The following is a 27,456-nucleotide window of genomic DNA, read 5'->3' on the forward strand; positions in this document are numbered from 1 at the left end:
GGATGGGTGACAGAACTGAGTTCAGGAAAGGCAGTTTATTTTCCAGCACCTGGCTTTGAGCTCTGACTTGAAGCTGACATCTGTCAATCCCGTCAGAGGCTTACACTGGGAGTTCAAAGCTCCCAACCCCACTCTGCCTGTACAGAGCCCTCCAAAACCCTCAGGCAGAGCAGCCTCTGGCACCATGGAGCTGTGCTAATTCGGATCACTAAAGCAGAGGGGCACACCCATCAATCATCACCCATTTTGTACCTCCTTGGCTGTGGGAATAAAGACCCCAATTTTCCAAATTACAGCAGCCTCCAGAAGAACTTGAGCCAAAGCATCAGGCCATAATGAGCACAGCCATGTCATTTCCCAGGCTCGGCAGGAGAGCCAGAGATGCATTAGGTACATTTATGTCTTACATTACAGGAGTTTCAGTATACTCTGGGTACAAGACTCCCAATACTTTTAAAAACTCTGTCCTTGAAAAGGTAATGGCTGTGTCAGACAATGAAGTTAAAATAAGAAATGTGGAGGTAATAAAACACTATCCACGAGGCGCAGCAGGTCCCCAGCCCTTTCACCTGCTGACACGCCAAAATGCCTTTTTCCCCCAGAAGATAAGCTGTGAGAGATGACTATTCTGGAAATTACATTTTAGCTCCAATGAATCACATTTTCCAGCTTGGAGTTGCTCACAGTGAAAGCTCTATGTGCCCGAGGACTCTTGATTTCCAGAAATAATGCTCAGAGTGGAGGCAGGAAAAGCTCCTGTTGCAGTGGCTGAGAGGAGGCAATTCAATGCACCTGCAAATTTCCCCCAAAAGACAGGGATCATCCCTCTATTTTTGCTCTTCCAGAGACTTTAGCTAAGGACGTTTGTACTCATCCTTTGAGCACTATGCCCAGCACAGGGCTATCAGTGCCTGGACATGGGGCCAGCACTGCCCACTCTGCAGGGTGACAATGAGAGAACCAGGAAGGGTAACACAGACAAATTGGCTTTCCTTGATGCTCTCACACAATTTACCTCCACACTTTCTCTCTATACTTTTTCCCTCCCCCTGCTGTCTTCTCCATGTTCCACTGCTGCTGGTAATTATGGTTTTAAATGCGAGATGAAAGGGACTGAGCTTGCTGCAGAAAATTATAGTCCTTTATGTATTCACAAATTGAATGTTTTCCCCTTCTTGGATATTTACATGAGCTATTAATTTTGTTTTCTTTTAGGTATGGAAGTCAGAGCTTCAAAATAATCATTTGGCTTGTTTATTTGCAAAAGATCCTCTGATTTAATTATTTATAAGAATTATGAATTAAGGACGATGAATAAACATGTGACAATTAATGGATTCTCCGCTGAATTCCCCTATGGAACCAGATGGTCTGACTGCTGCATGTAAACAGATCGTTTGTTTCATTTGGAATCTGAATACTGAATCAGAAATTAGGTATTTGCAGCTGAAGACCTTACCAAGTGCTAAAGCTCAGAACAGAATTGGGGAATGGGCTGTGCAGTGTCACATGGAAATAAATCCAGAGGCCTCTCCAGGACGATCATAGCTTAACACATGAGCTCATCACAACTGCTCAGTGTGCATGGAGGAAAATGCTTGTCTGTCTGAACCTTTTAATCACCACATTTGCCATCAGAGGTTTCTTTGTCTCTCCAGCCACAAGTTGCTGACACAATACACAGACTTTGGTGGTGGTGATTGCTCCATCCCTGGGAGTGTTCCAGGCCAGGTTGGATGGGGCTGGGAGCAGCCTGGGCTGGTGGGAGGTGTCCCTGTCCATACAGGGGCAGGAATGAGATGGGTTTTAAAGTCCTTTCAGCCAACCCAGTCTGTGGCTCTATGATTCTGTGAACTCCCAGTTCATACACAGCTGCTCCAACAGGGACTGTGCCCAAGCAACTACTACACATATATGTCCAGAGTCGGATGGAAAAGCCAAGAGGAACTGAACAGCAGCACGATGTGTTTGCTCTTTGCCAGCACTGCTGCTTTGCAACCAGACGCAAACCCCACGTAGATGAAACCCAAATGATGCTGCCCTGACATGTCTGCAATTAACCACAGCAACAACAGCCACCCAGATACCCATCGCTGTGGTTTAACGGCTCAGAGCACACAACCCCCAAGCCATTGATAAATAAACCCGTGCAGGCACTGAGAGGCTGATCTTCCCTGCCCACTTCAATAGTGGCAGAAGGTAGCTATGTCTGTGACCTTTCTGCAGCACAGGGGAGCACCAGCACTCTAATTAATTGGCTCAGGGTTATTATTCAGAATCCGTTATCACATCGACCCTGGGAGGAAACTGATGCACATGGGCAGAGAGAGGCAACTCTCATCTTGCTGAAACTGGTATAAATCAGGCAGCAGGGAGGGAACCCAGGGCTGAGCAGCAGCAGATCCCATGTCTGCTGTCAAACCTCCCAGCCCCTCCAGCCAGGGCCCCTGGGATGCTCCAGATGCTGGAACCAGGACAGCTGAGCAGGGGGAATTGTTCCAACCACAGGACACCCTTCCTGCAGCTGAGCAGATTGATCTGTCTCAAATGGGCAGCAGGAAATGACTCCTGACTGAAGCTTTTTTGTCTCCAGCTTAATACTTAAAACGATCCATTCCAGGTGTAGTAACACTTCACAGCCTTCCCATGGGATACAGCTGGAGGTGCATCTTTAGGATCAAAGACGATTTTGCCTCCCACAGCTGCAGAAATCTGTCAGAGGGTGTTGTGCTGTCTGGGCTCACCCTGAGCTCAGTCCAGCCAGTTTAGGAGAGTACAGCAGGGATGAGGCTGCCAAGGACGTTGGTACCAATTGATAACCAAGATAGAGAGCTGACACTTCCATGCAGAGCTGCTACTCAAATTCCTCCTGCCAGACACTGCCCATCTGCAGTGAGCCCTCAGCATGGGGATTTGTGAGCAGCCCCTCCACAAAGGCAGGCAGGGCACAGACACTTTGTTCCAACACTGTGCTGCTCTAAAGCAGCTTGGTATCGACTCCAACACAACTTTTCCTCAGCAATTACTGGGATGAAGCTATTGAAAAGGCAAGGACTGAAAAATCAAAAACTCCCCAACTATAAAAAAAAAATAAAACCAAATAAAGTATCTTTAGTGGCATAAACCATAAAGATTTTCACAGCTTTTACCTACAGCTGGAAGATACATGAGATTACCTCTAATTCTGAGGCTTGGGAGGGCCTGAAGTCCAGCTGGGATGATTGGAGGCAGCAGCAGCAGCAGAAATCAGCCCCTATTGTACAGCACTGGCATTGTTGTTTATCTGACAGCTCCTCAGCCTTGTTTTTAAAATTCTAGGAAAGGCTCAGCACATACCCAGGAGCACCTGTTCCCGAGCCAAGAGCCAAGGAGCTTCTGCCTTTGTAGGACAGCACGGGCAGGAAGAGCCTGATACTTGGCACACTCACGATCAATGCAAATGGATGTCCTGGAGATCAAATCATCCCCCTGTCCCCCTCTCCCAAGCATCCATTTGCTGTTTAATTAAGCCCCCACATCCTGCCTGTGGCCCCAGCAGCTCCTGCCCAGGCTGGGCAGCACTGGCCCCACACACACAGCTCTGTGGCCTCATTAGCTGCTGCCATGGAGCTAATTAATTGCAGGCAGATACATAACCCACAGGAACTTATGGAAGCTGTTCCACAGTCAGTGAGAGTGACACTGAAGTCACTCAAATGACAGAGCACTGGGTCAGCCTTGCCCTGGCTGTGCTTGTGCCAGACCCTCCCTGGCAGCAGCCCTGGAGCCCCCAGACCCTTCCAGGGCTGCAGATCTCTGGGGATGGAGTGTCACCCCCAGCACTCCCTTTAGTGAGGTCCCTTTGATTCTTTTGTCATAGAATCATTGAGGTTGGAAAAGACCTCCAAGATCACTGGGTCCAACCTGTGACCCATCTCCACGTTGTCAACCAGAGCACCGAGTGCCATGTCCAGTCATTCCTTGGACACCTCCAGGGATGGTGACTCCACCACCTCCCTGGGCAGTTCCAGTGCCTGACAGCCCTTTCCGTGGAGAAATTTCTCCTGATGTCCAACCTGAATCTCCCCTGGGGCAGCTTGAGCCCATTTCCTCTGGTCCTGTCGCTGATTGCCTGGGAGAAGAGACCAAACCCCAACTGGCTGCACCTCCTTGTCTCAAAGCTCCATAATCCAGCAAACTAGAAGCTCAGTGTGGGGGTTTATTTTTGCCTCTTTTGTTTGTTTTTCATTTCTACATTTCCTTCTTGCTTTCTGAAGAACCTCAGTTCCCTGTCAAACGCAAAGCATTCCAGCCAGCCCTCAGGACTGTTATTGCAGAGCCCCAGGGTGACTCCAGGTGCTCTGATCCCAGAGCCTCCTGCCAGGGAGGAGCTGCCTCTGCTCAGGGCTGAGTTGGCAGCTGTGGCTTGCGCAGAAACCTCAGAACTTCGCAGAGGATTAGCTAAGGTGACATTGAGAGTCAACAGCATCTCAGCACCATCTGTTCCCTGGTAAAAACCTCCCAGAGGGGAAAAGGCAGCAACCAGCTCTGTGACCTTGGTGCTTTGTGCCGAGCTCCTGCTCCTGCCCCGGGAACCTTCCGGCATCACATGGGAGCTGCTGCCTCCACTGGGAGAGGGATATCTCACCCAGGCTGCCAGGTCCTTGTCAGCTGTGTTTGCAGCCTCAGCACAACCTGCAGCTCCCTTGGACTTTCCAGACAGTGGCTGGATCAGCTGAACAGGGTTTTGCTGTTCCAACGCCCCAGGAGGAGCCGTAGCCACTGGCATTGCTCTTTCGGTCTGGGCTGTGGCAAACACCTTCACCTGAACACACCCCCAGAGTTATTGCTCTTTGTTCTTGGGGGAAATACTCAGAGGTGAACATTCTCTCGTGATTTAAATCTAACCCTGGTTTGTTGTCTCCAGTCTTGCAGCTGACACTCTTCCCTGCTCAGTCACCCTCCCTGTGCCTCCCACTGACCTGGAGGGTGGATGGAATCTCTGTGGAAGGACATAAACCAAACCACACACCTCTGTCACCTGGTTTGGCCGAGTCCTCCAGCAGCAGGCTGTGGGCACCCTGGACCACTGGTCCTTATGGAATAATTTCCCTTGGAAAAGTTCTCTCAGCCACTGAGTCCAACTGTTCCTCCAGCACTGCCAAGGGCACCACTAACCATGTCCCAAGTGCCACATCTGTGAAACCCTTCCAGGACTGGTGATTCCACCACTTCCTTGAGCAGCCTGTGCCAGGGCTGGACAGCCCTTTCCATGGAAGAATTTTCCCTAATATCCAAACTAAACCCTCCATGGCACAACTTGAGGCCATTTCCTCTTGGTCCCAGGGGCTGTGTGCCCTGAGGGGAGCAGGGTGGGTCAGCTGTGTGCCCTACAGTCAGCCTCTCTGAGGGGTTTGAGCTTGTTTCAGGGGTCTTATTGCTGTTCTGGTGTTTTGGAAGCTAAAGGGCACACAGTAGATAGGCAGCAAGCAGCAATGCTGTGGGCTGGGGCACAGTGGTGAACAGTTTAACCAAACAGCTGAGCTCAGGAGATGCAGCTCCTCCTAAGTGCCTGTGAATATTCGGGTAAATATGTTTAGCTGAAATATTGAGTCAACAGCAGCCTCTACATGCACAGAGTGTACTCCTGCCCAGCTCTTGCTAATCTGACCCCCCAGACTGGGCAGCACCCCCAGCAGGTGCCAGGACTCTGCTGCACAGCTCAGGTGTGTGCTCTGCCAGGTAGGTTTGCTATCCCTGGCATGTCACAGGGCACAGCATTGCACACAGCACCTAAATCTGCACCTCCATACAGACTTAGAGCTCAGCAGTGAGGGTTGGAGCCAGGGGGAGATGGAGGAAGGGTTAGACAGCAGGTTTTTCCTCACAAAGAGTTGCTATTATTATTGTCATGTTATCAGTGCTCCTTAAGTGACCAACTTCATGGAATTCCGGACAGCAAGGACAACAGTCTGACCGAGCAATCCTCCCTCTCCTCCCTCCTGTGTGGGACCTTTGCAAACCCAGGAATGGAGGTGAGGAGTGGGAAGCAGGAGCACAGCCTTGTGCCATGGCAGGAGCAGTGGGAACTGGGCAGAACAGAATCCAAGCAGACACAGGCAATGACTGAGGTTTGGGAACTGGAGAGAAAACACTGCAGAAAGGGAATGGCTGCTGGGGGTGGCAGAACAACATCTTCAAGGTGTTATTTTTCATTAGTGGCTGAGAAATGGGGAGAGATGGACAGGCTTGGATGGAATTCTACACAGCAGCAATGGAACAGATATAATAACAGGGAAAACCAGGCAACATTAGAGGAAGAACCAAGCAAGGAAGAAATCTGAAAGAAAGGTCCATAGCTGTCATGAGTGATTGAAAGGTACTCGAAAGGAGCCCAGAAGGAAAGCTGGAGCTCCACAGGTCCCTGCCCAGTTCGGAGCAGAGGCTCCAGCTGCAGTTTCACAGCCTGCTCTGAGCAGGGAGCAGTGTAACTCTGGGAGAGCACTGGGAAGTCAGACAAGTAGAGCAGGAGGCAGAGCTGTGACTTAGATCTCAAAGGGGAAGTGTTGAACCCATTTCCCTCCACAGTCACAACCTCCATCTGGCTCCAGCTGGAGGCTGAAGCTGCACAGGACCCTGCAGGCAGCAGCCTCATCTCCTCCCTCCCAGCACAGGCCCAGGGAAGGGACATTCTCCTTTCTAGTTTTTTGAAGTCTGCCCATTCTTCTCAAAGGGCTGCAGCTCCCACAGCTCCCCATCTTGTGCTCAGCCTGGAGCTGTGTGTCCATGCTGGAGAAAGCCCTGGTTCTCAAGGACAAGGCCTCTGCCAACAGCAACAAATGGTTTGTGTTTGTGTCGGTAAATCCTGCCATCTCAGATTTTACTGTGCTCATGGCCCGGGACCAAAGCTTTCCCTGCGAGCTGGTGTAGACCTCAGACTGCCTGTGATCTATTTCTATAGCTTGGCTGCAGTAACTATTCCTCCCAAATCTCTTTCTGTTGCATGAAATTTGTGCCTTTGTTCAGCTGTTGCTGTGTGACTCCTGCTCTGTCCAAGGCTGTGTACAGCTTTGGGGTGTTCTGTGCTCAGATCCCTGCAGGAAAACCTCACCCACCATGCAAAGCCTACACTGCTCTGGGAGAACATCTCAAACACAACCCCAGCTACCCACTGCTGCTTCTCCAAGGGTAGGTAAAACATACCTGCCCTGCATTTCTGAGCATCTCTTTGGAAAGTTACCACCAGCAGAAGCAAAACTACTTACCTGGGGTCACCTTTTAACCCAGAACTTCTCTTACTTGCAGCAGGTGCTCCCTGTTTTGGTGAGAAGGAAGGCAATGCATTTTGCTAACAGGTCTGGATTAGAAGGTGTGCAGTAGGATTGACTTCAACCTTCCTTTGGTATCTGAAGAGAGCAAAGCAACTCAGGCTGGTTTTGCTATGGCATTGACTTGCTCTTTTACTCTATATTCTCCTGCCATTCATGAGCATCCCCAGTGTCCCCAGCCAGGCCTGGTCACCCACCCTGAGCTGGGAAACACTGCAAACCACCCTCAGATCCAGTCTGGTGCCCAGCTGCAGATTCCCATCTTTTATATGGATTTCCATCACTGAAGTCCACAACAGCTTTGGTCACTGCAGTGGTCCCAGCAAGGATGAGCCACATGCAGGTACAGGTCACAGCAGCACCTTCCTCCTGCTGCCCCAGTGCTGCACTGGCTGTCCCTGAGCTATCCCAGAGGAAATCCATCCCTGCAAGGGCTGCAGCTTCCCACAAGGAAACAGGGAATGCAACACTGCCCAGAGAGGTTGACAGGAGCCATGTGATGGAATTCTGCTTCTCAGCTTGGCTTAGCTCTGAGGTGAAACCACACCTGGAGAGATAAGTCAGACTGTGCAACACACTGTTGTAGGGTCATCAGGCATCACTGTGGCCTTCACCTTAGTAGCCCCAAGGTATAATGTCCTGCTCACACAGGTAGCTCTGATGCTCCTCTATCCCAGAGCTATTTGACTTCAGCCCATCCAGGAACACCAACCCCCTGCCAGAGAACATCCCCTGGGGCCACAGCCTGGCAGAGGTTCATAGCAACACAGAAAATCTTGTTCCTAATCAAGACAACTTTTGCTTCTTTCAACTGGAACGAGGTGCTCAGGACCCTAAAAGGCAGAGTCTGTGCAGGTGAGAGTCACCTCCCTCCTGGCTGAGGTTCCTGGAGCTGTGTCACCCTGCTCAGTGCCTGCACTGCTGCCACAGCCACATCATGGGACCTTCTGGGCCGACAGGCAGTGACAGACACCAGAGATGGTTTCAATTACTGCTGAGGAGCAGTTCATTTGCATATTGGCAATGCATTACAGATTAACTACAGTCATGCTCATGTGTGGATATTCCAGCCCCAGTGTTAAGGAAGGGGGAAAGAAAATGAAGTTCTGTGATTTCCTTCCCAATAACCCATCCCCTCGCACTACCTGGGGGTGTAGGACATGTGCTAGTGACTCCAGAGGAACAGCTGTGTTACCTCCAGTCTCTGAGCAAACTGTGTCCTAGCACTCTGAACATTTTCTTTACCATCCACAAGCTCTTCTCACCTCACTCAACACATGGATCTAATTTAAAGAGGCACAGAGGTACAAAGAATAAAGGAGAACCAGGAATGAACAGTGGTAAGGGGGAAGTTAGAACAAAAAAAAGCACCAAGTTCCCAAAATGTCATACTTCTTCCCCCATTCCTGGCCATGTCAGCTCTGCAGGACACAGGAATAAGCCACAGGAATAGCAGCCTTATGCAGAAGTGTAGCAGCCCAGAAAAATGGTTAAAATGCAAACTCGCAACAGCAAAGGGCAAACCCAGCATCTAAGCACACGCAAACTTCCATTAACTTAAAAATCAGGATCTTGTCCAAAAGTTAGTAGAAATTTAGCCAACAAAATGGCCAAGGAAAACAAGGTATGGTTAGGAATGTCTTCGCCTTCCAAGCACTGGTTTCAGTACAGAGCATGGATAATACTGGGCTGACAGCAATCTCCTCCCCTTGGCAGGAAAGCTGATCCCTTTTCCTCCCACAGCTGTCGATATACATGTCCTGTCCTTTTTTATATGTCTAACATCTAATTTAATGCCTATTAAGTGTTCTCGATCAGATAGAAGTTCTTTCATTTCCACAGGGGGAAGAGCCATATCAAACACAGTTTGCTCTGGGCACAAAGAGCAGAGAAAGAGTCACAGAGAACCAGTTCCCAGGGGGCTCCTGCACAGCTCCTCTGCCAGTGGGTGGGAGGGAGCTCACAATGCCCCACGGCAACGCTTTAAATTGAAAGCTTCAGTTTCAGCCCTTTCCTTTTAACTTAATGAGACAGGATAATTCCCTGGTTTTGCCACTGGAGAGTCAGATTGGTCCTTCCCTGAGCTGCCCAGTAACCAGCGCTGGGAGCACAGGGGAGTTTGGTGGCACCAGACCTACACACTGAGTCCTCAGTGGGTTTGTGATTCCCAGTTCACAGCAGTGCCAAGAGCCCAGGGGCTGCTCTTCTCCCACCACAGCCATTTCCTGGGGCTGCAGCCACTTGGGCTGGGGTCCCTGTGCCTACCCCTGTGGCCAAGCTTGCCAGGGCACCTTGGGCTGCAGAGACCTGGAGCCTGCACTGCACCTATGGAGAAGGTTACCAGAGCCTCTGCAAACACTGCTGCTCCTCATGAAGGGTAAGGAGAGCTCTTTGGGGCCCTTTCATCCCAAAACAGCAACAGCAAAGAGGAGGTCAGGGATGAAGACAAACAGAGCAGTAGAGCTCTCATCAATGGGAGATTTCAGGACCTGGTGCAGAAATCATGACTTAAACCATCTATTGCCCCAGAGTGCCACATCCCACAGTGAGAGGGGACACAGCTGTGACAACCAGCAGCTCTTGGCTGTGCTCTCAGGCGAATGATCAAACCAGCACAGCACCAGCATTGGCCAAACACTCCTTAACAGAGCAGGAATCAGAGCCCAGCCCAGGAGAGAATCCTCAGTGGGACAGGACATACAAGGGGAATGCTCAGGGATGGTGGAAAAGCCCAATTCCCCCTGGCACAGCATCCCTTCCACCCCTTCCCTGGATCCAAAGCACTTCCCACCCGGAGCAGCCTCTCTCCTCCATATTTGCCATTTTTCATGCTGTTGCAATCTAAACAGCCCCAGCCCCAGGTAAACGTTAGCCCTCAGCAACAGCCACTGTCCATACAGACTTCACACAGTTTACTCTGTGTGTTTTGGTTAGAAGGTCAGAGCAGTGCTCAAATATTTAGAGGAGGCATGAAATTTATAGCACCTCAGAAATTACAGCGCATGGTAAATACACATCACCCTATTTATGTGTCTATACATAAAGAGAAACAGCACAGCCTTGGCAGCTACTTTGTCCCTGCTGGCAGCAGGACCCAGGCAGGGTCTCCTGTGCATGGCCTCTCCTCTGCCTGCTCCTTGGAACCACCTCAGCTCCACAGCACGCAGAGAGCTGGTGCACATTTCTATTTACATTATCTTTAGTTAATTAAATGCTGCTTTTCATACACGCAGGCTACGGAGCTGACACAGCTCTCCCTCTGTATCAAGGAAAGTTTCCTTTCCCTGGCCCCTTCTCCAGATGTTTGTCTTTCAGAGGATGCAGGACTCATCCAGCTGGGGGAGAAGCAAGTGGGGAGCCCAGAACATCCCACCTCACCCCTCTGTGCCCAGGACCATTCCCACTTTCCTGACTTCCAGGTGAGCAGCTTCACCCAGCTCTGGAGGGGACACCCCATCACTAGGAAGGGTTTTCCCCTCTCACCACACCCACAAGGCTGTGGAGGTGTCTGATCACAGCACAGCAAGTCAAGAAGCTCAGCAGCAGATCACCCACTCTCCTCTTGGCACTGAATCCCCCCAAAAGGCAGATGTGAACCCATGGAAATCTCCCCAGGGAGCCCAGGAGATGCACTGCCATCCAGGGGAAGGTGTTGCCTCTGAACCCAAGGTGTCTACCCAGCAGGGACCCCCAGGTAAGGCAGGCAAAGCATGAGATGGGCACCTGACACAACGAGAGCTTCATCCCAGCAGAGGCAGGAGATGGGGAAGGGCTGAGCTCTGGCTGGCACTGTGGAGCCATTGGAATAGCACTGACCCCCGGATTCCCATCGGGGTCACTGCAGCCTGTTGGGATAAGGATGGAAGCTTCTCCTTCCTGTGGATTTGCTGTTCTGCAGTGCCATCCCCCCATGCCCTCCCTGTGGCACAGCCTCCCAGCCAGGGCTCTCCTGGGCAGCTCCATCCTGACTGCTGAAAGGATTGCAGCTCCAGCTTGGACTTTGACACAAACCCCTTGTTTTCCAGTCGTTCCGTTCCCGAATTCAAGTTCACTGTTCTCTGCAAGCCAAGCACTGGCACCAGGCAGCCCTGGAGGGCAGAGTGGGGGCTCTGCTTTGGGTAAGGCAGAGACTGAGGGTTTTGCAATGAAAACAGCGCCCAGCCAGCACTGTCAGGGGCAGCTCCATCCTGACTGCTGAAAGGATTGCAGCTCCAGCTTGGACTTTGACACAAACCCCTTGTTTTCCAGTCGTTCCAAGAACGAATTCAAGTTCACTGTTCTCTGCAAGCCAAGCACTGGCACCAGGCAGCCCTGGAGGGCAGAGTGGGGGCTCTGCTTTGGGTAAGGCAGAGACTGAGGGTTTTGCAATGAAAACAGCTATATTTAGTGAGCCCCAAAGCAAAGCTGTGTTTGTTGTTACTGTTATTAGGAGAAAACAATGGACTCAGTTTAAAGAATTGTCTTTCGCAGCACAGAACTCTGGGAAAAGCAAAGAAGTCAAAGCTCCTGACATGGGGGACAGGGAGGGCAGCCAGGTCTGGACAGGCACAGACAGAGCAACTGGATGAGGATTCCCTATACAGCCACTGGTTCGTAATGCCAAAATATGACTAATTGTTACACTTCACCTACACAATCAGCAGCCCAGACCCAGTGCTGTCCCAGCACTTGAAGATCACAGAACTACACACAGGTTTGGGTTGGAGAGGACTGTAAAGATCATCTAGTCCAACCCCTGCCATGGGCAGGGACACCTCCCACCAGCCCAGGGTGCTCCAAGCCCCATCCAACCTGGCCTGGAACACTCCCAGGGATGGAGCAGCCACAGCTGCTCTGGGCAATTTAAACAGACACAGACATGGAACAGCTCGTGCTGCCTTGTTTGGACCCAGAGTCCAAAGACAGAGTTTGCTCTGAAAGACTTTAAAGTTATCCCAAAGATGAAGTTTTGCCTTCGAATGGAGTGTCAGGACCACACATTGAGTTTGAGCAGGAGCCCCCAGCAGACAGAGCAGCTCTCTGTGGGACCCCAGCACAGCAGCTGCTCAGCCCAAGGCTCCCCAGAGCTGCTGCTCAGCAGTTCTGGAAGGATCCCTGCAGTGCCTGACTCCTCCTAGTCGGTTACAGAGTCACTTACAGAGCTCCGAGTTACAAAGACAAACAAAACTTGCAAACAAACTTCAGAATTCTTCAGAGAAAATGATTCAAACCCCTCATAATTAAAATAAAACTTGGTCATTTTTATGTACATCATCTCTTTCTCCTTGGCTTATTTTAGGGTTTTAGTTGCCATAACAACACATTTTTCCATATAGCATACACTGAAACGAGTCTGTGCTTCCTTCTAGCACACAGCAGAGCCCTGAGCACCCACAGAGCCCTAGAATTCTTCAGAGAAAATGATTCAAACCCCTCATAATTAAAATAAAACTTGGTCATTTTTATGTACATCATCTCTTTCTCCTTGGCTTATTTTAGGGTTTTAGTTGCCATAACAACACATTTTTCCATATAGCATACACTGAAACGAGTCTGTGCTTCCTTCTAGCACACAGCAGAGCCCTGAGCACCCACAGAGCCCTGACCTGAGCCTACAGGGCAGGAAGCTTTCCTGCTCCAGACCACCCCCAGCACTGGCACAGAGCACTCATGTGCCACACATGGGCAGTGAGAGCAAACCAGGAGCTCAGACAAAGTGGTCAGAGAGGCAGATCCAGCAGCACAACAGCACCAGTCACCTCTTCTCTGGGTTCAGTAACCACTGCACAGCCCCCCAGGAAATCCTCTCCCACAGCCCAACACCCCCTGCTCCCCAGGCAGCCCCAGATCCCATGAGAGGCCTCTCACCTGCCCTCGGTGTCGTGTCCAGCAGCAAAGTGACCCCCAGAACAAGAGCCAGAAGCCTCCCTGGTAATGGGGCACACTGTGGTAATGGGGCACACTGTGGTAATGGGGCACACTGTGGTAATGGGGCACACTAGGTAATGTGGAACACCTGTGTGGAGAGAACCAGACAACCCCAGACTGATTTGGGTTGGAAGGACTAAGATCATATTATTTCAAACCACCTGCCAGGGGCAGAGACACCTTCCACTAGACCAGGATGCTCATGGGGCGTGTCTGAGTGATCAGATCAGCAAGATGATCACTGTAGGTCCCTTCCAACTGAAATATTCTATTCCATTCCATTGCCCCACATGGACAGGCACACCTCCAGCCCTTCTGCCCTGCAGCCTGGCAGGAGCAGCACCCTGTGCTGCCCAGGGCAGAGCTCTGTGTCAGGCAGACAGTCCCTGTGCTCCTGGGCAGGCAGTGATGGGCTCCTTGCTGCTGCCCTGCCCCAGCTCCCAGGGCCTCACCCCCAGCTCCCTGCTCCCACTGCATGTGACCTTTAGAATATATGTTTTTGCTAGTAAATAGTGTTGTTGCTGTGGCCACAGGGAGCCAAGGCTTGGAGCAAGGGAAGAGGGGATGCCAGAGTGCTCTGTGTGGAGCCGATTGCGCAGGGCTGGGCACTGAGGGGCTCGATAAAACTCTTCCCAGGGAGCTCCCAGAGTGCAGGGGAAGGGGAGTGAGCAGCAGAGGAGGGAGCAGAGCTGTGTGCTGCTCACTGTGTGCTTTGTTCCCTGTCCAGTGCCTGCAGGAGGGTTGGATGGAGGCTGCTGCTGCCAGGCTCAGACACCCCCAGAGCCTCCTTGGGGTTAGTCCCGTGTACAAACTGTTAATTGCTCTAAAACATGTTTTCTTCTGCTCAAATGGGACTTTGTCCCCAGGAGCTGCCTGGTCACCAGGCCACTGGCAGGAGGGAGCTGTGGCTGCTGGACCCAGCTCAGCCCAGTGACTGCTAAACACAGGGTTTGAATGTTTTCAGGTATTCGTTCTCTTCGGTATTCCTTCTCTGCCACAAAAAAAAAATAATTAAATTACAATATTCTTTTCAAACACAATAAGCCAGAGGCAGTGCCAGCAGGTGAAGCCTCCTGGATGCTCCTGCTGTTCCAGATCCCTGCGGAGCAGCTCCTTGCCCAGTCCTGTGGAGATGGACGTGCTCAGACCAGTGCTGGGGAAAGCACGGTCTGTGCTCCAGCAGCTGAAGGGCTTTAATGAGAACCAGGGAAAAGAGTTTTCAGTGTAGAAAATACTGATCTTCTCCAAAATTATTTGCTCTGCTTGAAAGCTAATGCTCTGCTTTAAGTCTGGTTTTATATGTCTCTTGGACCTCAGTTATGCCACATTAATTATGGCCAGAGGCAACGAAGAAGTGTTATTTCTTTACAAAGAAGATGGAGAAATTCAGTTAAAAATAGATTATAAGGCAGCACTGTCAGGCACAGGCATTTTCCTACTCTGCTGGATCTGTTTTCCATCGGCCAAGGAGGAATTTGCTCACAGAACATAAGGAATTTTTATATTACTCAGCATAATTAAGTGTAACTGGTTAAATGACTGTGGAGGTCACTAGAACAGCCAGTAACTTCTCCCTGCTAAGGGAAGTGGCAGTGGGCCAAAAATCGTTCTCCTCCTCCTCCCCTTTTGGGGTTTTTAGCATTGTTGCACAGGGTTTGGAGCTTCTGTCGGGAAGGACAAGGAGGAGCTGGGACGTGTGGCCTGGGCTGTGCTCAGGGCTGAGGCAGAGTCTGCTGCAAGCTCTGAGGTCAGACCCAGCTGATCCGTTGGGATTTGTAGGACCTGGAGGCATCACTGAGCTCCAGCCAACAGGGAAGGAGCATGGAAAGAGTCAACGCTGACCACGTCCTTTGGGACTACAACGGAGTGTTCTTTCAAAACACAGTCCCTGCATCAGATGGAAACTTTGGGTGATTCCCAGATCAAAGGAACCTAATGAAGTTAAACCAGAGCCAGTTGTGAGCAGGAGCAGCTCCCTGGGCCAGTTCCAGCTCTGGCACCCAGAGCCCAGGACAAGGCACTGAGCAGCCTCGAGCAAACCAGCCCGGAGAGCACCGGGAATACACCGGGTGGGATGTGCCGGGTGGAATACACCGATTGCCACCCAGTGGCGTCTGAAAATGAGTGCTCAGAGCTCTTCTCACTCCAGTCCTGGCGGCAGGAGATGCTGAGTGTCCCAGTGCTGCTGCGAGGATGCTCGGGGGTAGTCCCACCGTTCCTGCCCCGCTGCCATCAGCAGCCTCAGAGGCCAAGCTCTGTTTGCTCCTCTTTCTTCCTTTATTAATCCTGCATTGCAAATTTTCAGGGTATTTTGGCTAGAAATAAGGCCACAGGGTGACTGTGGGAAGAAGAAGGCAAGAAGCCTTGCTGCTGGTGCCACTTCTCCTGGGTGAAACAGAGACTGGAGGCTGGAGATGCTCTGACCATGCTCACACTGCACCAGGAGGTTTAGGGACAGCCCCTTGGCCTCGTCCAAACCTTCACATGTGTGCCCAGACCTGCAGGACATGCTGCTCAGCTGGGGCCTGTAAATAAATGTGATGATAAGAGAAGAGAGCTGCAAAGGCCCAGGATGGGTCAAGACACCAGAGGGTTGGTTTGGATGCCCCAGGGCCAAGTCTACTGCGTGTGCATGAGCCATGCAGCAAGTTGTGAGGAACATCAGCCCTGGAGGGCTGTGGGAGCTGTGGGAGCTGTGGGAGCTGTGGGAGCTGGCTGGGCTGGGGGTCGTGAGCAGCTCCAGCACCCAATGATGTGGTGGAGGTGAGAGCTGAAAAGGTCTGCAGTGAGCAATGTTGTCAGTGCATGGAGGGGCTGGAGGTGCTGGAGCAGCACATCCAGGGCTGTTCACACTGCCAGAGAGTTCCTGCACCTCTGAGCACGTCCCAGCCCGGGGCACTGCCTGCAGCAGGGTCACAGCTCCCTGAGATGGTTCCCTATCCATCAAAGGGTGTGTGGAAAACAGGACCATGGCAACAGACTAACAGAGCTGGGTGGGATCTAAGCACCGAGCCCATGCACACCAGAGCGAATAGAGTTGTTTGGGGGATCACACTGCAGGTTTCCATGGAAAAAGCTCCTGTAGAACAGCTTTCCAGACGAATTGCTCTGTAAACTGAGGAGAGGCTTCAGAGCTTCAGTTTGATGTTTTTAGTGAGTGTTATCTCGCTGCTGCCAGAGCTTTACATGTCCAAAATTTAGCTTCACTGTCTTTTCTCCAGGGATCAGAATTGTGCCTGTACTTGCTTTCAAAATAACGAAGGAACAAGAAGGAACCTCTGTGGTTATTCAATCACCTGCTCAGCAATCCAGAGTGAAAACAGGGAAACCAACGTGCCAAGGTAGAAGCAGGGAGAGAGCCAAGGCAAACCCTTATCCTGCTGTTTCCCAGCAGGAGACTTGCTCGGGGCTCTGGGGGACCCCCAGAGTTCCCCTGGGCCCTGGGGTTGTTGCAGTGCCTCAGCCTCCAGCCCTGGCCCCACTGACAGACAACAGCCTCCCCCAGGAGCATCCCCCAGGAGCATCCACATCCCACACACCATGGCCAGAGCTGTGCTCCAGCCTGACATGGTGCAGGGAGTGCAGGGCTTGGGGCTTCAGGGTGGAATTCACTACCCATCACCATGTCAACTGTGTAACTGGGGTGATTTATTTCTGTAAGGGAAGGCCAAGATCCTCCCAACTGGAGAGTACTCCTGACTCTGAACAGCTTCAGAGCTAGGGGCACATATTTCCTCTCTCTTCCTGTGTTTTCCAGGTTCATCTGTTAAATGTACTTTGCAATAAATCCTAGGAGAAGGGAGGAGGGGGATGCAATCCCATTCCATCCATAGAGGAGTTGGAGTGATCTGCTATAGCACAGCTATCCCTCATCCTCCTGCCTCTCTTCATCCTCCTGCCACCCTCATCCTCCTGCCCTGCCTGGGAGCTGGAGCCTGTTAATGGAAGCGTTGACTGGGTGGGAGAACTATCCCAGGCTAATATGTAGACAGGAGGATCATTTTCAAATTTAAACTCAACATTCAGGGCTGAAACCAAACCAAGAATAGATCTGAGGCAGAACTAGGCCTTTTAAGCTCAATTAAAGCTCAGGCAGAACACACTGATTGTCAGTACACGAGTGAAGTTCTCTTGATAGCTACAAATTTATTCCAAAATAATGGTGGTGGGAAGGAGGGAAGAATTAATCCAGTGACATGGGTTTGGACAGATCAATCATTTGTAATTATTATCTTCTCTTTTGCCAATGTGCATTCTGGAAAGGTAATCCTGATGCTGCACTCAGCAGAGAGGGAGATATGTGCAAATGTAAAACAACAACCCCCACAAACCTTGATGTTTAAAGCAGATTATGTTATTTACACATTAAACACATGAACAGAAATAAACTACCCCATGGTGCCACAATTGTCATCCTGACTGTGCAAACACGTGAATACACCAATGTGTTCAGACTGAAGACACTGAGATCACATGAACACAACATCTGTGTCTCTAAAAGCTGTTACTGACACACAAACCTGTGAGTTCCCAACCTCCAGATCCAGCCCACCTTTCCATCCTAGGAAAGCACATCTAGGTTAGATAGAGGGATTTAGGTGACAAGAATTCCAGGGGAATACAAAATGGCCAGAGCAAACATTGCAGCCAAGTGCAGCTAACTGAGCAGAAGCTCTTTTTATGGAACCAGTTCACTGAAATCCATACCTTTTTCCACATAAAATTGTATTCCCAGATCCCTTTTCCTTCTTCGGCTTTTAAAGACAGTACAACTGCAGTGGCTTTATTCAAATAAATGCAGTCAAATGATTCAATACTTTCTCATGAGCCGCAAAGCCCAAAAGCTCCCAAAGCCACAGCTTCACATGCACTGAAAGACTGAAGCAGTCCCAGAATATCAGTGGTGAAATTGTATGTCTGAAAGGCATTGAGAAGGCTGAAATGCAGGGGGCTATTTTTGTGATACTCCAGTCTGATTATTGCAGCTTCTTCTCTAAATAACCTCTCAATGGTGATGACACTACTCGAGGCCATCAGGGAAAATTTGACACATCTTCCTCTGGTAAGGATGGTGAAGGGATAAGTGGCCTTTGCTGAGGGAAAAGGGAGAGCAGTAAGTGATCAGGAAATAACACTGCAAACAGGACTAACGAGAGTTTCTGTTAATAGATTGCTGCAAAAGTAACAGTACCTTGTCCCAGGCAATCAGCGACAGGAAAAGAGGAAACACCTCAAGCTGCACCAGGGGAGGTTCAGGTTGGACATCAGGAGGAATTTCCCCATGGAAAGGGCTGTCAGGCACTGGAATGTGCTGCCCAGGGAGGTGGTGGAGTCACCATCCCTGGAGGTGTCCAAGGAATGACTGGACATGGCTCCTAGTGCTCTAGTTGTCAAGGTGGTGATAGGTCACAGGTTGGACTCAATGGTCTTTGAGGCCTTTTCCTTCTGTGATTCTGTGATGAGATTCACTGTAGCACATCAGCTGTGCTGGAGCCCCATCCAGTGGAGAAGCAGGAAACATCAAGCCCTGGTTCCCCCATTCCTGCAGCTTCCCTTGGGATGCAGCATGGCATGGAGCACAGACACTGCACAGCACCTCAGTGAGGACACAGAGCCAGGGACACCCCTGGGCACAGCCCTCACCCCTCAGTGTGGTCCTAACCACAGCCACCAGAGCCAGTGCTGGCTCCTTCATGCACACATTATCCAGAGACAATGTCCCAGTGCTGAGCCTTAAGGTATTCCAGCTCCTTGTCCCAGCCCCAAGGGAATGGCCTCTCCAGTGACCCAGTTTGGATCACTCAGCCCCATTAGCTGACGTCCTGGAGAGAAGGCAGTTCCAGGTGTGAGGGATGCTGGTGCTCCCACAGCCAGGACACTCTGCTCCCAGCACAGGGTGGAGGAATGTCTGGCTGGTTTTGACCAGCTCTTTGTGCAGGATGTGCCCTGTCATCTGCTGATCCTCACAGCCCTTTGGACCCAAACCCCACTGCAGGCAGCAGGACAAGTGGCCTGGAAAACAGAGCCACTGTCACACTATCAACAAACTAGGATGGGAAATGGACAAACTGGGAAAGGGAACCCTCAACTCCTGTAGGATAGCAAGTGATTTCATGGTTGGGTAGGATAAGCAAAGTGGGTTTAAAATAGCAATTCCAGTGTTTGTGTTTGAGTGCTGTAAGCTGAGTCTCATGAAAATGTCAAGAGATAATGCAGGATGAAAGAGGTGAAGGTGGGAGTTCAGCTGGGAACCAGGTGAGGATGCTGATGGGAACACAGATGGGGAGATCAGCTCTGGAAAGGAAAAAGAAGCCCTGCTAACTGTGAGGCCAGCGTGGAATGAAGAGCCACAGCCTCCCAGCCTGCCATGCCACAGCGTGGGGAGACTGAATCCTGTGTAATGCAACTGAAATTGAAGCAAGAGCTGGGGCAGAACTTCATTATAGAGAGTCAATGGCATTGACTTTACAAAGGCAATAAAACAGCCAATCTCATTAGTTCAGGTAACAGAAATTTGAGGTATTTCAGACAACCAGTCCACACATAACACTGTGTTTTTATCAAGTCCTCCACGAATTCAAGTGTTTGACCTTCTGCTCCATGTGCTTCTCCTCTCTGCCCCAAGAGACCCCCTAGAAATGCAGTTAGAAACTGCTAAGTTCTCCACAGTAAGCTGAAGAATGCAAAGTACTCCTGAAAACTCCCAGGTCAAACCTCACTGCTGGAGTAGAACGTTCAGCATCCTCCACTGCTGACTGTGCCCTCTGCTCTCTCCAAACTCAGCAGTTCCATTGCCAGGGCTGCACTGAGGCAAGACAGCTCAGATGTTTTCCTGTGCACTGAGGCTTGTTTGTGCTGTGAGGAGAGAAAAGGTGATTTATGGCAGTTTAACACCCAGGTGATCACCTTGGGAGGTATCCATGGGAGCAGAGCGAGCTGCAAGAATGAGCCCCACTGGAATATGCAGAGTAAGCTGAATTAGCTGCTGCCCAAAATACAACAGTGGAGTGTTAAGAGCCTGATGTGCTCCAGCGAGCACGAGAGCTTCTCTAGGTACCAAAACAACTGTGTGTTTAATTAGGCCTCGTTAGCAATTGCTGTAATGTATCTGCACAGACACAGGCCATGGTGCTCCATCCTGTTCCTCACTCTAAGGGGTAAGACCTTGCTGCCCCAGGGCAGAGGGTAGGACCCAGAGGCAGCAGAGCCACAGAGGAAAACATTTTGCTCAATAAAATCCACTCACCACTTATATTCAGGATGGTAATTTGTAAGAACTAGTCAAAGGAGAAAGTTATCTGGGCTCTTGAGTTTGCTCCTGGAAGGAAACTGAAGCTTTTGTGGGGCTGTGAGTGCCAAAATTCACTGCAGCAGCCCATTGCATTAGACAGCAAGTCAGAGCAGGTTTGTGCCTCAGAGGGCTTTACACTCATGGGACACTTCCCACAGCTCCCAGGCACATGGGCAGAAGCTGCCACTGGTCAGCAAAGGGCCTGGGCAGGAACTTCCAGGGGCACTGGGAAAATACTCTGAGGAAAATGCACAGAACTGAAGGAAAAGCAAGATGTGTGCTGAGCCTTCAAAACCTTCCATTCCTGTAGCACTGGGATGGAAGCTTCCCTGGGGAAGATGGTCCCACATGGAGTCTCACCAGAAGGTGAAGAAAGAACACAGCAGAGCACTGATGCAGCTCCTGAACAGACCATGCCCTGGGCAGGACAGAGGGACCACACCAACCCCTGGGGCACTGCAAAGGCATCAAATCCCTCAGGTTAAACTGCTGAAGAAATGGGAATTCCAATCCAGCACTTTGCCAGAGCTTTTCCATTTCCAGGGCAGGGCAGGAATCACTAACCACCTAACTAACTGATGATAATCAAACATGTTTGTAGCCTATTGCTGCTTACTCCACAAGCCACTGAGTGCTCCTGTGGAGAACAGTTGCTTTCCCCTCTCACTGGTGTAAGAATTCTGGTCATTAACACCCAAAACAGGTTACACCTCTCATTAACTCTTTGTGACTGGAGCAAACACCAAGTCCACTCACAGGATTCAGTTTTGAATAGGATTTTGCTTCAATATTCAAGTTGCTATTTGAGTAACTGAACATTAAAGAAGAGCGTTGAGGGAAATCAAACACCTCTCTCAAAACTGAAGGAAAATTTAATCAATATGCCTTAAATTATTTTACAGTAACTACAATACTGACAAGTATAACTTTCCAAAATGGTGTTTTTCTTGGGAGTACTGCAAGGGAGATTCCTCCTCACCTGCCAGTGCGAGCACCAGCAGGGCCAGGGCCTCTCCAGGTTCTCTCCAGAAACCCAAGGTAACATAAAGCTCCTCAAGACACCCAAACGTGGTCATGTTTCAAGTGTGACAGGATTACAGATCCCTTTCTCTTTTCAGTTTCCTAATTCATAATTGAAGTATCTTAAATCCTGAAACACTCAGCAAATGAACAGATAATTGAGACTAAAGAGCTCAGGAAGAGATTGGTTAAAACACAGGGAATAACTCTAATTGCTTTTGTTCATTTTGCTTTTGGTCAGAGGGGTCAGGAAACAGGTTCCTTATTCCTGCAGATGTACCCAGAGCTCCCCAAATCCCTGGCAGTTCTGCTAAGTGTTTTGGACCAAAATCTACCAACTTTTAAGGGGGACCCTGCTCCTGCCCTAGGAAACAAAAGGAACAAACAGAAATCATGACCCTCAAAGAAACAACCAAAAGGTACTTCTAAAGATCTAGGAATGGGAAAGGAATGACAGGAACTCGATAAGCATGGACAGGTATTAAAGCTCTGGACACCCCAGGTCAGTGAAAACAGTATTCAAAGTCCTAAAAAAGTGAACACGAGACATTTTTCCATTGTTCCGGGGGATTCAAACAGGTCTAAGTTTTATGAGACCAACACGAGAGAGTTATTTGCAGCTGTTTCTGGTCCAATTCTATGCTCCAAACTGGGGTTTTCCTCCGGGCCCACAGGAGCCCCAGGCTGGACAGTCTGCTCAGAACACCGAGATGAGGGCGAAGACTCCGTACAGCAACGCACAGGGATAGGCCACCAGGAGCTGCTGTCCCTCCATGGCTAAGGCAGAGATAAAGATCTTGGAAGCAGAAAAGCTGCACCAGCCAATAATTCCAGCTGCGAGAATAATCCCCATTGTGCCCCTGGAAAGGAGAGAGAAGAGAATTCAGGGGAGCCTTGGGTGTGCACACCATGAGGAGACCAGCTGGACCCACCCAACATCTCTCACACATTCTGAGAGCAACTGTAGCTTTTATACTTGATATTAAATGAAACAGTCCCAGTAAAAGCTCTGGTAAAGCACTGGCACAGGCTGTCCAGGAAAGCTGTGGCTGCTCCATCCCTGGGAGTGTTCCAGGCCAGGTTGGATGGGGCTTGGAACAGCCTGGGCTGGTGGGAGGTGTCCCTGCCCAGGGCAGGGGATGGGACTAAATGATGTTTAAGGTCCTTCCAACCCAACCTAGTCTGTGATTCTAAAACTCCAGAACAACATTAGTCAATTGTAACAGCACAAACCCCTCAAAATTAACTTTGTGCACCACACATAAAAGCAGTGAGTAAAGTCATTGTAGCAAGTTGTTGCCTTCAGTCCCTAATTTCAGGAAGGAACAAAACTCATTTTCTTCTGTTTGGAAAATTCTAATTTGCATCTGAGATAGTAATTCCTTTGAGACTCTGCAGGTGCTGAGGTCTGTCAGGTTCAGAGGTGGCTGAAAACTAACCTGAGACTCATATTGGAGTCTGTATTTAAAAGCTGCTAATTGACTCGGAGACCAACCCAGTACTCACTCACCTCTCACCCAGCAAATACCTGAAGACTGATGATAATTATATTATTGCACTCACTAAAGACTCCTCTCACACTCAGATTATATTCAGCTTCATCACTGAATGTGACAACTTCTTGTCAGAACTTCCTTCACCATCTCAGGAGAGGAATCTAGTGCCAAACGACAAAGTTCAGGTACTCACTGCAGTGAAAATACAATGGCAAAGGAGGAGAGCAGGATCATGGGAAGCAGGCAGTATCCCAGCACACTGGCCACACAGCCAAAGGAGACTCCTGTCATGCTCATCAGGTTCAGGAGGCAGAACATCCCCACGCAGCCGATGGCACTGATCCCGTACACGTAACCGAACTGGATCTTCCCGGCCTGAGAGCCAAGCAGAAGGATGATAGTTATTGGAACAGGCACAGGGACCAGAATCCCTCACTCCACAGGGGTAAGGGTGGTTACAGATAGCTTCATTCCCCTTGTCCCCACCCCAGTTCCTACTCCCATCCCACAGGCAGGACCTCCCGGGCCTGAGCCCCAGGGCACCTGCACTCTCCAGGCACTCACACTGCTCCTCACCCTGTGCCTCTCAAGGGACATTTTGATCTGGTTGCTATTCTCTGATCTCAGCCTATGAACTCTCCAGGGTTTCATTAATAACTGCTGATTACTTGCAATAATGATCTTTCTAGAACTAGTGTGTGAAGGCAAAAAAAAATTCCGTGACTGAGGAACCTGTTGCCAAACCCAGAGCTGAAGTCTTTTGCTGTGGGACAGATGCACAAGGCATCTATAGCACAGGGCAGATTAGAACAAAGTCCCACTTGAAAAAGTCAAGCCTAAACCTTGTTATCAAGCATGCAGAGAGCACACCTGGATTACCTCCATGTGTCCTGTGGCACCACCTGCTTTTCCCAGGCCAGGATGGATGGTTCCCTCACAACAGCTGCAGGACACAGGGCCCTGCAGCTCCCAGGGCTGTGCCCACCACCAACTTCCAAACTCAACATACTTCAAACCAGTTCCCCTCTGCCTCGAGCCCCCCAGGAACCAACGACCCCCACTGGGACCTGTGCCAGGCTCAGCTCACTTCCCTGCACTGCACTCCATGGAGTTTCATAAAAAGCACAGAGAAAGGAGCAATTCCTTAGGAAAATCCAAAAGTATCTATTCTAAACATGTTCACTAATTGGACTGGCCCAGTTTCCATAAATAAAGGTTTCTTACTAAAGTAGGCCTGAAGTCCCTGTGGTACCAGAATGTGCTCTCACAGGCTGAGCAATGTGAAGTTTTCGGCAGAAATTAAAAGCCTTTAAAGACAAAAACTGATTGAAAGACTGAAGCTCTGAAGGCCAAGGAACACTGTTTGCTCTCACCTCACCACCGACACCTGTGAGTCATTAAAGCACAACCTGATTCCAATTAAGCCCAACTAAAAAAACCACCAGGGAGTGACCTGTTAAGCAGCACAAACAATCTGAGAGCAGATTTGCTGCTCAAGTGCTTTACCAGACTGACCTGACCCTGAAGTCACACCTGTGTGTCAGTACCTACTGATTCCACCAGTGTGTGAGGCCCCAATGCCTCTTCCACATAGCTACAACTGGCTGTCCTGTGCAGCCCCAGGAGTTGGACTTTGAGGAGCCTTTTGGGTCCCTTCCAGCTCGGGATATTCATGAAACCCTTGGCCAGGACGTGCTCTTTTGGCCTCCATGCCCAGCAGACGCTGCCAACAGACCCAGGGTGACGTGGCTCTCTCCCAGTGTGCCCAGCACCACCTGTGCACAGGGAGCCTGTTGTGTCTCACCAGCAGTAAGGTGGCTCCAAAGGCCAGGCAGAACACCATGGGCCCAGCCAAATCTGTCTCGTTCATGATGCTCCCATCAGCCACCTTCAAAGGGTGCAGCACCGTCAGCGTCTTCTGCCAGATGTGGTCAAAGTTGATCCCCAGTTCTGGATGAAAATCAAGAGTGAAGTACATTAGTTTCACCCCTTCCTGTCACCCCCACTTGCCCCACTCGGTTTTCCCCACCTCTCCACTTTTACATCTCCTCCAGATCTATCCCACAAGGACCAGAGAACTGAGCCATCCCATCCTTCCTCATGCTGCCCCCACACATTCCAGGTCCCAGGTGCTGGGAAGTGACCAGGTGGTTTCTGAGGGACCAGGTAAGAGCACAAGCCCAGAGTTCTGGGCCAGCTCAGAAGCTCCTTCAGCCCAGTGCCCAAGAGCAAGTGTGCACCAAGGAGTATCAGCACAGACCATGGAGCTTCCCAAGCCTCCAACCACTGCTTGGTTCGAGGACTCCTGATCCAAAGAAGGTCCTCTACAATTATCTCTGGGGGGTTTCTCTTTCACAAATCAGCCACTGAGCCCCTGAGAACCTCCCACCCCTTTCAACAGACTCAGTGTCCTGCAACAGGGGCTTTCCCACCTCCTTCCAGCTGGGTGGGATTCCCAGTCTCCCTCCACCCAGTCTGGCCACAGCTCTGCCTCAACCCCAGTCAGACGCAGTTATGGCTCTCCCACTGCAATGCGAAGCATCTGTGTGAACTGAGTAACATCCTGAATGACAAAAGAAGAGCCCAGAGGGTGGAGGTACCATGACTGGGTACAGGTGACAGCTGTGACAGACACCTGTCTCTCTACTTAGGAACAATAAGGGTTTCCTCAGCTGTTTGAAACTGAAAAATAATGGAAATAAGCTGGAAACTGATCCCACCAAGCCAGACAGTTACTGAATCTCCACTCTGGCACTCTGTACAGGCTGTATTCCACACAGGTATTTCTGCAGTGTTTGGCATTCCTCTTGAGCAATGAGAGATTCCAGTCCCAGCCAAGAGCCAACTGCAACTAACTGCAGCTACTGATTTTACTAACAGTAAGCAGGACCAGGTGTTACTTGCCACAGTAGAACTAGTGTTTTGTTATCAGGTCACGGTTTCCAGCCCATTAAATCTGCCACGGAACTGCTGGTGTGAAGCAATACAGCACAGGCTTCCAGCTGCATCAGCATACAGGTATTTCATACCCCAAAAGCCACAAGGATTTTAAACCCCCTGAGCAATCCCAGCAGCAGGGAATCCACACACTGCTTCCCACCTCATCCCCAGACTGGGCAGAGTTCTGGATTTGGGCCATAACAAAGTCATACCTTCTAGTAGAGGAGGCTCATCCTCAAAATTGCTCCCATAAAAAGACTGTGCTGAGGCAGGAGTGTAGGTCTGTGCTGGCTGGTAGATCTGCCCCGTGTAGGGCTGCTGCTGCATCATGTCAGGGGGGACGAACCCTCCCTGCTGCGAGTACTCGTAGCCTCCATACTGCCTGCAAAGCAAGGCACCACATTAGGACAGACACAGCTGCACCTCAGACACTCCTGCAAAGGCAAAGCTTGTCTTCAGCAAGTAAACCACAGCAAACCTTTCCTTCTGCCTTAAAAAGTCCCAACAGATTATCCCATACCCAGCTCCTCTAAGATAAAGCCCAACCAGAGCCACCCTGTGTCCTAAACAAACTCCTCAGTTTTCTGGCTGAAAATCATTCTCAAGTGTGACCACAGAGATTTCAGTAAACATCTCCAAACTATGTAATTATGGAAAAAGAACAGCATTTCCTTTCCCAAGGACATGCAAATTGCTCCTGTATTTCAGATTACTCATGTGACATTTCTTTCAGTCTTCTAACACTTGCTCTGAAATCTAGAGGGCAGAGAATTCCCCATGAAACTGCTTTCTGTCTCAGGTTAGAGCCTGCGAGTTCAGCTCTTCACCGAAGAGAACAACAAGGATTTATTTGCTGCCTGATGTGCCAAACCTCTCCTGAAAAGACTGTCAACAACCTTCCTAAGGGAAGCTGCAGGAGAGCTGGGGAGGTACTTTGGACAAGGGTCTGGAGTGAGGGACAATCGTAAATGGCCTCACACTGCCAGAGGGCAGGTGAGATGAGAGACTGGGAAGGAATTCCTCCCTGTGAGGTACTGAGGCACTGGTTCAGGTTGCCCAGAGCAGCTGTGGCTGCTCCATCCCTGGGAGTGTTCCAGGCCAGGTTGGATGGGGCTTGGAGCACCCTGGGCTGGTGGGAAGTGTCCTTGCCCAGGGCAGGGGTAGGATGGATGAGCTTTAAGGTCTTTCCAACCCAAACCATTCCGTGATTCTGTGAGGCTGGAGGGCTCTGACAGGACACACAGCACACAGGACACAGAGAGCATACAGGGCACATAGGACACACAGGGCACGACACACAGGGCACAGAGGGCATAGGGCACGGGGCGTTACTTGCTGTAGGGCCTCCCGCTGTACTCGTAGGGCTGTGCCTGGTCCTCGATGCTGTAGCTGGTCTGGAAGAACTCGGTGTTGAAGCTGTCGAACCCGGACATCGCCGCCCTGCAAGGCACAGCGGGGCGGGTTCGGGCTGGGCTGGGCTCGGCAGCTCTCCCTG

General features: G+C 50.4%; 1 protein-coding gene across 1 annotated transcript; it reads right to left on the reverse strand.

The window, feature by feature from the left end:
• Nucleotides 1-22,216: 22,216 nt before the first annotated feature.
• On the reverse strand, nt 22,217-27,416 carry YIPF5 (Yip1 domain family, member 5). The gene is made up of 5 exons (XM_009083418.1): nt 27,294-27,416; nt 26,174-26,343; nt 24,826-24,971; nt 23,215-23,396; nt 22,217-22,385 (listed from the first exon to the last, which is right to left on the reverse strand). Exons 1-5 carry the CDS (start codon nt 27,392-27,394, stop codon nt 22,223-22,225), a joined length of 762 nt encoding a protein of 253 aa, XP_009081666.1. The 5' UTR covers nt 27,395-27,416; the 3' UTR covers nt 22,217-22,222.
• Between the last annotated feature and the right edge of the window lie 40 nt (nt 27,417-27,456).

The sequence above is a fragment of the Acanthisitta chloris genome, unplaced genomic scaffold, assembly GCF_000695815.1.
Source record: "Acanthisitta chloris isolate BGI_N310 unplaced genomic scaffold, ASM69581v1 scaffold6781, whole genome shotgun sequence".
NCBI lineage: Eukaryota > Metazoa > Chordata > Aves > Passeriformes > Acanthisittidae > Acanthisitta > Acanthisitta chloris.